Consider the following 13,605-nt stretch of genomic DNA (forward strand, 5'->3'; position numbering starts at 1 on the left):
TTGAAGGCTCTCACACAGTGTTGTAGGGGACTGTAGTACAGTCTCAGTACTTGCACAGTGTCGCTGTCTGTACTGATAACACGTCCCTCTAATAGCACCAGTGTCTTTCCTGTATCGGACCCCTCTGTAGTCTCAACGCCTGTGCAAACATCAATGCTTGTACCAGAATCAGATCCTCCTATGGCCTCAGTGCATGTATCGATCACTGGGTCGCACAGCAGCTACACTGCATTGCCAGAATTAGTGTTTGGACCACTGGGCTAGGACTGGAGATGTACAGCCACTGTGGGAGTGTCAGACCAAAAAACACGTGGACTTTGCTCCAATTAACACCAGCAACGCACAAAACACCCTGACTTTCTGACACGTTGCTCATTGCCGACGGTCTCTCCACTGGACCACGACCAGTCACCTATTGTGCTGGGGCAATGATCTCTCTCTGTTCTCCCGACGTGCATCTCTGCTCTGGTATGCTGCGTGTCGACCACTCATCTGTCCTTCGACAGACTGACCTGCACACCCCGAGCACCTCTGGTGACCGTTACAATGAGTCCAAAATATAACAGTCAAAGCTGCCCTCTCAATGTACGGTCACAGCAGTCAAATGACAAAAACCATGATTATCTGAAAAGCAGTTTTATGGTGTTGGTTGAAGTCTCTGTGTCGTTCTGGTGTCAATCACAATGCAAGGAACTTTGACATCACCAGTCCTCTCTACAGACTCTGTATCTCTTCCGGGATCAGTGTTTGTCCCAGAGGGAGGTTCTTCTGCAGTCTCAGAGCTTGTGTCCTCACTGTGTAAATATTGTCAGTGTTTGTACTGTGGCAGTGGCAGTGGCAGTGCTGGTTAATACCCATACAGTGCCAAATCCTGTACTTCACTTCACTGTGTCAGGTCCTCCCTCTGTACAGTTGTCACCGCTATCAGAGACTCTGTGTGTGTGTGTGTGTGTGTGTGTCCACCACAGTCCGGGCTTGCAATACAGTAAACAGCTGCAATCTCTTTCCTAGACTCGTAATGTCTAATACTATAGGATGTACAGTTAACCTGAGAGGGACAGGTCCTGAGATACTCAAGGCAAGTATATTCTTTTACACAGAGAGTCGTGGGTGTGTGGAATACTCTGACAGGAGCAGTGGTACAGGCAAATGGAAAAGAAGGTCACTGCCTGTACCTGTACCCACGTCACCCTCTGTGATACAGTCACTGCCTGTACCCACATCAATGTATGTAATACAGTCACTGCCTGTACCTGTACCCATGTCAGTGTCTGTAATGCAGTCAGTGCCTGTACCTGTACCCATGTCAGTGTCTGTAATGCAGTCAGTGCCTGTACCTTTTCTGATGCTGATGCCTGTGTCAGTGTCTGTACTGTTGCCTGAATACTACCAGCTCTGACAGTACTCACTTTTGTGCCATTTGAGGTGGCGAATGCCCAGTTGGCACGGTCTTTCACTGATGCTATTATGGTCACTATTCAAAGATGGATTTATTGAGTATGCCCACAAGGAAGTGAATTTCACGGTTGTATATGGTGACATACTTGTACTTTGATAACAAACTTACATCGAACTTTGAACTTTCTCTATGGCCCGAGTTGTTACACAACCCTCAAACACTGCTGCAGGTCAGTGTGGGAGAACCCCCACCACTGATTCACCAACTCAGAGAAAACATCCAACAGTAACTCCTTAGTTACTCAACTCACCAGAACTCTCCCACCCCACAATGTCTACCAACTAGAAAGGCAGGGTCATGAAAACACAGGGAAGTTGTCCACACCATCCTGACTTGGAAATATATTGCAGTTCCTCCAGCATCCCTGAGTCCAAATCCTGGAATTCCCCCATTGTGGGTATATCCACACCTCCGGGAATGCAGCGGTTTGAGGACAGCTCCCCACCACCTTCTCAAGACTAACTTGGAATGGGGCATTAAATGCTGACTCACTCTACAAAACCCACAACTCATGACTGAATACATAACTAATCTGAATGTCCAACACCCCCCCCACCCCAATCCAAATGCTCCCTCACCAACAGCCTCTGCAGTTCTGAAACACCTGCCACTCAATGGCCTAACAGCCATGCTGAACTGTGACCCACTTGCCCCACTGCCCCTACAAACGGCTGCTGGCACCTTCTGAGTGCCCAGTTAAAAGCACTGGTGTCGGAGAGGGGAGGCGTGCACGTTAAGCAAGAAACCAAACATGCAGTTGTGCTCTTAACTGGCTCGCCCATCCATGGAAGGCAGACATTTTGCTTGGCCTAGAAGGAGATCCTCAGCACCCTCCCCCACCACCTCACAGCAGGCAGGTAGGAAGGGTAAAGGGGCGAGGGGGAAGGGAGCATGGGCTGTCAGCCAAGTTTCTGCCAGTGGCCAGCAGGTGGCGAACCCAGTCCACAATGAGCAAGCCAGGCCAGCGAGAGATACACACAGGACCCACAGGAACAGTATAAACCCAATTACTACGATCACTTACGGTCATCAGATCATTACCTTCATTCCTCCGAAGTCCCTCATTGGGGATGTGGGCCATCTGCAGACAGGACAGGGAAAAGAGAGAACGGGGATGTGAATATACATGCAATATTTTTATTTGAATATACCTTACATTCACTAATTCATTTATTAAAATTAGCGGCAACATAGACAAAAATAGAAGTCACATTGCTAATTTACTACCTTTAAAGTCATCATTTCCAGGCATCAGGCTCTAGAATCTAGTTGCACAGCACAAAATCAGGCCCTTATGATTAGGCCGCACCTAAACTCATTTTCCTACATTTTACCCACAATGCTCTAAAGCTTTCCCGTCCCTCTACTTCTCCGAGTCTTTTAAATGTTGCTCGTTCCACATCCCTTTCACTTTCTTCGTGAAATTTCCCTTTCAGTGTCTCTCTTCCCTCACCTTAAGCTTCTGCTCTCTCGTTGTCGATCCCTTTCACCTGGGAAAAAGACTGTGCGTATATTGGTAGTTTTATACGACTTGTGTTGGAGGGTCATCGGACAGGACTACGTCCCCATTCTGAACACCCATTTACCCGCACTAGGTCTGTAGTAATCAGTGCCTTGGTGATTGAAGAAATTGTCCAAATACTTCTTAAATGTGAGTGTCTCTGCCTCCACCTCTCATCTCGCCGTGCTGTAGATTCTATCCACCCTCTCGATACTTCTTTCCCTTAAACTCATGCTTTCTAGTATTAGATACCTCTGCCAAAGCGTCCCGCAATTATTCTATCCAGGTCGCCCATAATTTTTTTAACCCTTGCGTGCCTTCTATCTAACAAGGGCTTGTAGAATCTTAAGAGGGGAAACTAAGCGAGCTCACGCCGTCGCCACTTGTTCTTCACACATTCACACATTTTCCCCATTCAATAAATTGTTTAACGCCTAAACGGACATTGATATTCAGAACTCCACGAAAAAGCTCCCTTATTTCACGATCGCGGGAAACTTCTGGATCATCACAGCAACACCCCCCCCCCCCCCCCACACACACACACACTCACTCACTCACTCGACAAACTTGCGAACAAGAACTTGGGGTGGGAGGAGTTAACAGATCGTGAACCTGGGTCAAGGGGGGATTTATTTATTTTGAAATTCGACCTTGTAGCTTCACATTTCGACATCTCGGACTTTATACAGAAATATTGATTTGCTTGCATGAGAGAAAGAGACAGAGTGCGAGAGAAAATATTTAGCTGGGGTAAAAGCGCTGCAAGTTGCGAATGGCTTGGATTTTACATTGAACGCAGTACAACAGCGGCACCTGGTGGCGGCGCTGCCGCCGGCTCTGGCCCTTTGGAAGGTGTTAGTGGATGGAGCAGAAATTCAGAAGCCCCGGGCTGGGGGCGAGGGAGATGGATTGCCAGGAAGAGGTAGAGGAATGGTCAGACAGAAGCGGGGGGCGGGGCTGGGAGACAAGAGTGAAATGGATGGGTAGTAAAGAGAAAGGGGGATAGGGACAGAGAGATGGGCAAAAAGACGGACAGGAACACGGGCATGAGTGGATGTAGATGGGGGAGGGAGGGAAGGAGAGAGAGAGGTATCAGTGTATCTTTGAGAGGGGGAGTGTGTGAGAGAGAGATGTCAGTGTATGTATAACTGTGTGTGTGTGTGTGTTTGAGGTGGGTGTATGACAGTAGTACTACGACAATGCACATGGTTCCCTGACAGCTTGTGTAGTGTAATTATCTGAAAAAGTATATTTATATGACGAAGTGAGTAGCGATTTGGCGGAGATTCTGCCGTGTGGACGTGCTCGCTGGAGCAGGGAGAGCCAGCCGTTTTCGCTGGCCTTCGAAAGCAGGCGTCTCTCTCTCACACACGCTCACTCACTCTGCGTGCAAATTTAAATCCTCTTCCGCATCCTCGCGAATTATAATAACCACCCCTTCACTCTGCGACCTGAGCAGCTATTGAATAATCTCAGCCCGCCACCCTGACATTCCCTTCTCCCTCACAGGAAGCCTGGGCTCGGGGAAGGTGGGAAACTCCCGGATCCCGGCTCCCGGCTCCCGGCTCCCGGCTCGTGAACAGACCGCACGACAGGGAAGGCAGGCAGAAACGAGTGGTCGACAGGACGGTGGGGGTGGGTTAGAGGGGAGACGGGAACAGTGTTCTGGAAGAAGGAGTGACATAGAGGGATGGGAATACGGAGAGGGAAACACGGGAAGGAGAAGAGACATGAATGGGAGGCTAGGAACAGGGAGAGAGTCAGGGGAGAGGGCAGAAGGGAATAGGGAATTGGCACGGGAAGACTGGGATTTTGGGTAGAAATGTGGAGATAAAGAGGCAGAAGAAACGGTCAAGGACGGTGAATTAGGGACAGGCAAGAGAGGGAAAGAAAGACAGGAGAGAGTAGGGTGGTGCAGGGATTGTTCAGAGAAGGTTGCGGAGGAAAAGGACGGCGCCGGGATCAAGGCGGTGAGGTTGGGGGCTGATGCCGAGCGCCAGGCGTATCGGCCAGCGTCGGCGGAGTGATCAGGGACAGTCCCGGAGCCCGCGCCGAGCTCTCACCATTCAGCGGTGAGCTTCCCCGCTCACACATCCCGGATTTAGCTTTGAAGCGGGGTTTTAAAGCGCGCACGTTGTCGTTTTAATAGGGCCGTCAACAATCTTTCGTCATTTGCTTATAAAGAAAAGGGGAGGTGGGGAAGTGGCACATTTATCTGAGAAACCAGCCCCCACTCCCCCGAGTCGTCCGGGGAGCGACTCCTCGGTCTCCAGGTTAAAGCCCGGGTGGACTCGCTCGCCGTTGTGTATATGTGTGCGCGGGCGGGGAAAGGGATGAGATGACTGGGGGGGGGGACGGAAACGGGGCAGGGGGAACAGGAAGCGATAGAAAGTGTGTGCAAGAAAGAGAGGGGTAGGTGGTGAAAAAAGAGGGGAAGAGAAAGAGAGACGGGCAGATGTGTGAAAGCTAAAAGAGGAGGCAAGAGGTGAGGGCAGATGGGGTACAGAGAGAGGCGAGGAGAAGGGGAAGAGAGAAGGGTGCAATGTGTGAAAGAGGGGTAATAGGGTAGGCGAGTGAGGGAACGAAGAGAGGGAGAGACGGGGTGAAAGGGAAGAGAGAGACGGAGTGGGCAAAGGACAGCATGAGAGGAGAGTGAGAGAAAGTGAGATAGAGAGAGGGATGAGGAGAGTGGGGGAGAGGAGGCAGGGAGCGGGCGAAGGGGAAAATTGGGACAAACACACACTCAAGGGACGGGTTGAGGAAATGGGAGCGCGCGAGAATAAGGGGAAGGGTAAATTAATTTGAATAGTATTATTAGCCTCTTACTAACATACCCTTAATGTCTGTCAAATCAACGCACACGTGCCTCGGCGGAACACTTCAACGAACATGCAAATTTATATTTTCAGCAATTACTAAATTACTGTTAATTTATTAAGGTTAACAGAGAGAATGATAACTTGCCTTCGCGCTGTGAAAATACAAGAGAGCAGCCAAAAGACAGTTGAGTAAACTAAGGAGCGAGTTCATGGTTGCTGTTAAATTATATCCCACAAAAATCGAGATTCCTTGATGTTCTTCTTTAAGATTTTGGATATAGACGCGGAGACTCTGGGCCCTAAGCGTCTGTAACAGTCATCGCTGAGCCCGCGATCTCAGCCGGTTGGTTTCACAAAATTGTATAAGCAAAAAAAAAGTTCCTGTTGCAATACCGCGAAATGTTGCAAACGTCAAAAGAGCCCAGCAAGGTAAAACCCTCCGGTGTGCAATGTTGCGTTTTCTGATCTCCCTAATTTCGCTTCCTTGGTAGAACACTTAATGTAACATCCCCAAACGATGACCGATCCTTCGGATTTTCTCCGTGCGTGTCCTTCGCTTCTTCACCGGCAAATAATTGTCGTTTTGACCAGGGCAAAGTGAATCGTTCTGACTTTGCTCCCTCTCTCTCTTTCACACACACACAGAGGCGCCGCTTCTCCCTAACAGCTGCCGGTGTTTTTCTCTCTCTCTTTCCCTCTTCGATTGCAGGGATAAGGTCGCTCGAATCCTTAAAGCCTACAACTTATTCTCAAAATTAAAACAAAGATAAATAAATAAATGTTACGAAAATAAAATAAATCCAACTTTAGTCCTTATAAACGCGCGCAAAATCCTGAAAACAAAACAACTAAAAACCTCCTTTAAAAGGAATCTATAGATGTATTTCTCAAATTAAGAGTTGGGAAGAGAGGAAAAGAGGCTTTCAGAGTTACAGCTACAGAAGCTCGTTTTCAACTAACTAACTAACTGCGCTTGCTCTCGCTGCACTTTCAACCAATAGTGGGGAGGCGGAGTCAAAAACGAGATTGACGTCTGCAGTTTTTTTTGGCAACGGCAGATACTGTATACATTCAAATGATTCCAGTCTAGCAATTGACATTAATTATAATCGCTGCTCAAATCGAATTGGGTAGACGGACGAGAATGTTTTGCAAAGCAGCGAAGGCAAACACAATATATAATAATTCCCAGGCGACGGTTAGAATGGGACTGTGTTCAGCAAACGAGGAATTCATAACCCTCTCGGAGAGTGGAAACTGCCGACCGTTTAATACCATCCTCGGCCGTGCACTGGGTCGGGAGAATGGCTGCGCTGAGAATTGTTTCGGGAGACGTGAAGCGGAACCGGCTGGGCGATTCTGAGCTCGGCCACACATTCATTGCAGAGGGGGAACCGGCACTGCTTCCCGACCCTTGCAACCCCGAAACTGAAGCAGCGTGTAGAAAATGTCTAAAGTGAAAGTTAATGCTCTTAAAGCGGCAACGCTCGCTTGGTGACCTATGAAGGCGTTTTCTCTCTCGCAGTTCTGATTTCATTGAATTGCCTGTTCTGTGCTCGGCCGATAACATTGGCCCTTTAGTTGTTGAAGCGTTCAAAGTGAAATTCTTACGGGAGTGGGTGGGTGTGTAAGGTAGAGACTCATAGGACACAGAACAGAACGGGGCTAGACAGGTCGTTCGGCCCACAATGTTATACTAAATATTCTCTACTTGTGTGTGCCATCTATATCCCTCCTTTCCCTTCATATTCATGTGCATCTCTAAGAGCCTCTAAAACTGCAGCAAACTTTGTTTCCACTAACAGTAACCCATCCCAGTTATCTCCCACTCTCTGCGTTTAAAAACCTTACTCCATACGACTCCCCCCCCCCACCTTATAATCGTATTCTCTGGTGTTCGACAGTTCTCCCGAGAGAAAGCATTCTGTCCATCCATGCCTCTCATAACTCTGACAATTCTTCTCTCCCCCGCCATGCTACTCGACCCGCTGAGTTCTTCCGCGGATTTGCTACGTGCTGTATGTCTTACGGCTTTGGGAAGGTAAGATGATTTCAGCGGGTTCTGTTTTGTATGTGTGGGTTTCGTCACATGATAAAACAGCGTGTACCCTCTTCGGATACCTTGCTGTTCCGGCGTGGTGCCGATTTAGGGCATTCGCTAGAATTTAAATGTCTCATGAGTACCTCATGAAGCCCCACCGCACACCTGGTCTGTTGGAGGACACCTTCCGGTTGAAATGTCCGCTCTGCTGTTCTGCGCTTCAAAGACCATCCCACCATACTCTGGTCTTCCTGTCCCACATAATCTCCTCTCGCCCACCTCACCCCATCAACGTAATTTTCTTCCGCCCTTACCCAGGCGTCCCCTAATCTCATCACTCCCCGTGCAACACCCCCGGATTATTACTGGACGCCCCGCGTCTACCCTTCCATTATCACGGGTAACTTCACAAATTCGAATACCAAGCCGGTATTTGCAACTTTCCCATATGGAGCTGAACGGTTTCGCCCTGTATCTCCCGTCCTGAGCTGACTTTACCTGCGTGGGCCCTGCACTTTTCGCTACCTGCATCGCCGGCTCCCTACGTCTACCCGCTCCGTCGCATTTAACGCTGCCCACGCCTGCCTGCCAGCCCACCTTTAATGTGTCTTTCTTTACACCATCCCCCTCTCCTCGTTCTTCTACACCCCTCCTCTCCCTCTCTGTCCGCTGTAAAAATTAAAGAACTGAATATCAATAGAAGAAACGCTTGGTGAGTTTCCTGCGCCCGCTACTGCAGCCGAGTTCACCCCTGAAAAAATGATGGGGGGGGCTCCATTATTGGCCCCGCTTTAATGACAGTAAACACTGCTCTTCACTCTCCCTCTCTCCTCTTACTCTTCTCCCCTCCCATCTTACTCCTCTCATTTTCTTTCCCCCGACCTTCCTGCCTCACTTACCTTTGCGTGGACCCCCTTCCCTTTCTGTCCAATCCCATCTTTCCTCTCAGCTTCATCCCAACAACGCCGTTGATGGGAAGTGGGGAGGAAGGGGTTATACAGGCAGGCAGACAGAAAAACGGGCCATCCTGGGAAAAGGAGGCGGCGGCGGCGGTGGTGGGTGGGGTATGGTTAGCATGGAGTAGTTCCTACAACAGAAGCTTCTACACGTTCTGATCTGGGGGAAACGATACACGAATTGAAGGTTCAGTGAAGAATAAAATCTGGGCCTTGCCAGCTATTGATGTTTTCTCAATTAACTTCTTGTAAAGCACTGAGTCAGTTTGACCCTCTCTCTCACTCTCTCACTCACTCACTCTTTCCCTTTTAGTCTGCAATGAGCTGTGTCGTCTGACTCTAGTGGGGCTGGTGAAGCGCCACAGAGCCATTGGCTGCTCCTGGCGAGGCGCCGTGGCGTAGAAAACCACCAGGCCACGTGATCTCCGCCTCTCCACTAAAACATCCCAACTCTTTGATCGCACGGAGACCGCCTGGAAATGTCTGTCGGCGACAGGGAGCAAACGACGGAGGATAGACCCCGCTCACTACCTCTCATGACACAATTGTCATTAACCGCAAAATTCTCGAGTAAGAGCACGGACGTTGTTTAGAGGACGTCGCTGTCTGGTGGACTGTACCTTCGCGTGATTTAATTACCTTCTAAAGCGGCACAATACACCCACCACCTCTCTTTCGCATACTGCATATTGCATACACAACTGAGAGCACAGTTTATAAACGCGCTAAGTTTTTTTTTCTGCGCATTCATTATTGTTCACATAAACTGGAATAATTCATGAGTCTCTCTATATCATCCCACCCCTCCCCCCGAATCATTGGATTAGATTCCAGCCTGTAATCACTCCCAGATACCCGTTATTCTATATGGAAATCCACTGATCAGACTCCAGAGTGTACTCACTCCCGGCTGTCAGTTTATAACACACCGATTAGACCCAGTTTTGCCACCACTCCCAGGATTATTGATCTACCTAAAGGTTTCATGGCATCTATATTTTTATTGCGATGCGAGGTCCCATCGGGGTCGGTAAAGGAAGGAGTGATTTCTTCCTCATTGCCCTGGAGAGATATTTGCGGATTAAGTAAAACGGACCATTCAGAGGGCACGAGGTGGTGTTGGCTGTGTTACTGCGCACTTGTCGCTCTTCGCGCGCAATGGAGAAAGGCGCTCACCTGCACCGCTCACCCTTCATTCCAGGGGTCGCTGGCTCGATGTTGTCCCCAAAACCCGAGCCCATCTCCATTTTCCACCCACCCTGCTTAAAAGGACAATCTTGAGCAACCTGGCCCAGTCCGCCTCTCTTTAGTTACTGTGGTAAACTATGTGTATACCTGTCTGGACACGCCCCTCTGCTGACCGCTCCTGTGGCTCCTCCTACAGACCCCGGTATAAAGGCGATTGGGGCACTGCTCCTCCCTCAGTCTTCGACATGGTCGTGCTTCCATTTTGTTGTTAATGAAAGCTTATCGTTCACTTCCAGTCTCCTAGAGTTACCCTTGAAGATTGCTTGACATAACTTTGATTGTACTCCCATGCAACCCTTTGGCAAGCTTTTTTTTACTGCTCCAGTGTCCCGTAGTAGAAGGTTTGGTTGTCTAATGATTCCTAGCTCGTTATCATCATCAGACGCCAGCGTGATGATTCCCTGATTCCCCTTTCCCTGATTCGCCAAAGCCACGGTGTCTTTCTTTACTCTCCCGGGCTGGGGTGAGGTTACCCTGTTTTCAACCGTCGTCCTCTCTCTCCGTGAATTTCCCTTGGATGGAAGGCCGATCACGTGCTTGTCCCAGTGTCTCAGATATCTGGTCCACACCTGGCTACCAGGACATGCCCTGGACAGAGCAACAATTGTGCCTCACAGCACATCCTCACCCCCACCCCCATCCTTGGTCCTATTGATTTTATTGGGACACCGACTATTGGCACTTTAGTACCTGGTCCTATTGATCTTACCGGTGCGTGTAATGTGATCGGTGCATCAATCCCTCACTTATATTGATCTTATTGGCTCACGGCCTCCTTTTTCCACATCAGTCCCTTGGTTCTATTGATTTTGTTGGTGCCTCAACTCCCATTAGTTCATTATCCTTTGATTTGGATGTCCTTACTGGTACGCCAGCTCCTATTGGGACATCAGCCTCGTTGTTACATCAACCCCTATTCATTATATTGGTATGTCTACTGTCACTGGACGTCAGCCCCTTGGTGGTATTGTTCAATCAGCTCCCTAACTCCTCAAGCTTCAACCGACTGGATTAAGGCCACTTGGAGTTTCAAGGTCGCCAACCCGCCCAGTCTCTCTGTTTGGAAGCCTGCTCACCTGGCTCCAGCTTCCCACAACAACCAGGGGCTCCCACTCGGAATGCTGTTCCCAGAATTTAGGAAAGTTGGGTCAGAAGAGATTGGCCAGACCAATCCCTGGAATTATTATAGTCAGAATACGGGTGGCTTTAGGAGTTGGACTTGCCTTATCTGGAGCGTAGAAGTATGTGGGACATTCTAATTGAAACATTTAAGATCCTACTGTGGCTTGGCAGGGTAGATACTGAGATGTTTCCATTGGTGGGAGAGTCTATAGCAAAGGGACATCTTTGGAACATTTCAAACTGAGCTATGTATAGGAAATTCTCACGGAGAGTGGCAAGTCTCTGGAGATCTCTACCCCAGAGGGCCGTGGAAGCTGGGTATGAGAAGAGAAAGCTGAAAGCTTAATGGTCAGAGGACTGAGGGGTATGGGGAACAGACACAGAAGAGGATGTGAGGCCTGGGGTCGATCAGCTATGTTCACATTTAATGGGGGTAGTGGCCTTTCTGCCATCTGCTTGTGCCCCTCCTGTTTTGCATTTGTTCCTTGATCCATATTACTAACCCCTCTTATCCCACCGCCGGAGAGGTGTTACAGAGTTCAGCTGGGGTGAAAGTGTTTAGCGGGTTGAAAGTCCCAGGGCGAGTGGGGTGGGCTGGGAATTCCGAGTCTAATGCTTGTGAGGAGTGATCCCCCTCAAGCGGAGGGAACCGGCCCGATGGGACATCTGCAGCATGCAAACGCGCGGTCGAGCGGCATTACCCTTTTAATTGCAGCTGCCAGCCCCGCGGGGTCCACTGTACATGCAGTTACACACGTCTCTCTTCTTCCATTGTAAATGGAAAATGGGGAGAGAAATCACTTGTGTTAGAGATGCGGTTTCCTCACAGTAGTAAGAAACAAAAAAAACACAGGTTTGACGGTGCAACGCATATAGTCTGTGGAGTAAAAGAAAAGAGATGCAAAGCTAATTAATAATTAAAAAAAGAAACTCACGCGTGATCCTTTGCAACCGATAGGAGATGTGAGGCGGAGCAGCGCCAACTGAGAAGCTTTCTCTCAAGGTCTGGAAGTGAGATTGGCGAGTTGGTTATAGGAGGAGGGTGGGTGTCGGTGGGCTGGGCAATAAGATGAACTGCCAGCTGCTCTAGATGGCAATCGATAGCCATTTGTTAATGTGGTTATTGGATTTTACAGTATCCGCTCTCCCAAGGAGACGGTGTCCCTCTGTATTTGGAATCAACGGCTTCATTAAACTGAGCGGAACGACAGTTCATTTCACACTTATTAAACCGGGGCAAGGTTACGGCTTCTATTTGAGATTGTAGTACAGGATGTTAACTCGCACAGAATATAACGGCCGAGTCTTTTAACGAATTAGTTTCGAAACTCTGTCCTGATTGTATGGAAGGGATGCGGAGTCCACGGGTTAAAGTGTAATATATTTAAATATTGGAAAGCGCGATTGTGATTTGAACACCACACTTAACGTCCGCAGTTTTTAGTGCAGGGATAATGTGGCAAAGGTAGTTTAGAAATGAGTGGGGGGGAGGGGGAGAGTGTGAGAGATAGAGAGAGGGAGAGCGAGCGAGAGAGACAGCCTCCTTGTCGCGAATATACCATCATCATATAGTGAGTGACTAGTTTATGGACCCTGATAAGAACTACCACACACGTTACCACAATAAATTCATTTACCATCTTTAAGAGCAGACGCGAGTCACGAATTTGTATAGAAGCGATGTCAACCGGGTAACCTTTGAGAGATTCCCGATTGGCACAAACTGTCGGGACAGGTTTATTCCGAAACTTCTGCGCCCGTGGGTTTATCAACCACTCCATCGTGTCTGTGCCGCTGCCTAGCGTGTATCTGTGTGGGTGTAGAGAGCGATTCCGCCGTGTCCTTGTGTGCTTGTTGCGTATCGCTGTAATTTTAGACATGTTTATAGGCAATGAAATATTTAAATTAACCAAATACATCACAGAGACATTCATTCAGCGAAATACATACAAGGACACACACGCGATCGCCGTGGACCTTTATCCACCTTGAATCCATGTCAATGTTTCAGTACTGGTTATCTGTTGATATCTGTATGATACGATGTGTTTCTTTGTGTACAAATCTCTGTATACCACAGAACTGTATCTGCCCTTATCCATGAGCCTCTTTTAAATGTGCAATATTATATGTGGATGCTTGAGAAGCAAGCATCCTGTGTCCGTGTCCATGTCTGTAATTTATAAATATTTTCTTAATATTTTAAATTAACCAAATTTTATTAATATTGTCCAGAAAGGACAAAGGCGGCAGGTTCGGAGGAGCACCACCACCGGCAGATTTACCCCCGTGTCCCACACCTCCCTGACGTGGAAATATATCTGTTCCTTCATCAGCACCGGGTCTCAATCCCAGAGCACTATACCCCCCTCCCCCCACCACCGGCAGATTTACCCCCGTGTCCCACACCTCCCTGACGTGGAAATATATCTGTTCCTTCATCAGCACCGGGTCTC

General features: G+C 48.7%; 1 protein-coding gene across 7 annotated transcripts in view; it reads right to left on the reverse strand.

Moving 5' to 3' along the window:
* vegfab (vascular endothelial growth factor Ab) overlaps nucleotides 1–12,947 on the reverse strand; it is a 40,263-nt gene extending 27,316 nt beyond the window's left edge. The window contains exons 1-4 of one of the 7 annotated variants that reach the window (XM_059982741.1): nucleotides 12,085–12,288; nucleotides 11,851–11,914; nucleotides 5,928–6,530; nucleotides 2,501–2,540 (exon numbers count right to left, since the gene is read on the reverse strand). In XM_059982741.1, the coding sequence (XP_059838724.1) occupies nucleotides 2,501–2,540; nucleotides 5,928–5,993 (106 nt within the window). In that variant the 5' untranslated portion in view covers nucleotides 5,994–6,530; nucleotides 11,851–11,914; nucleotides 12,085–12,288. Of the gene's footprint in view, nucleotides 1–2,483; nucleotides 2,541–2,912; nucleotides 3,426–5,927; nucleotides 12,027–12,084; nucleotides 12,322–12,786 lie in introns of those variants that run through there. The other 6 variants (XM_059982740.1, XM_059982739.1, XM_059982737.1 and 3 more) reach the window with 6 other exon arrangements.
* Nucleotides 12,948–13,605: the final 658 nt, after the last annotated feature.

This window comes from Hypanus sabinus, chromosome 10 (genome assembly GCF_030144855.1).
Source record: "Hypanus sabinus isolate sHypSab1 chromosome 10, sHypSab1.hap1, whole genome shotgun sequence".
Classification (NCBI taxonomy): domain Eukaryota; kingdom Metazoa; phylum Chordata; class Chondrichthyes; order Myliobatiformes; family Dasyatidae; genus Hypanus; species Hypanus sabinus.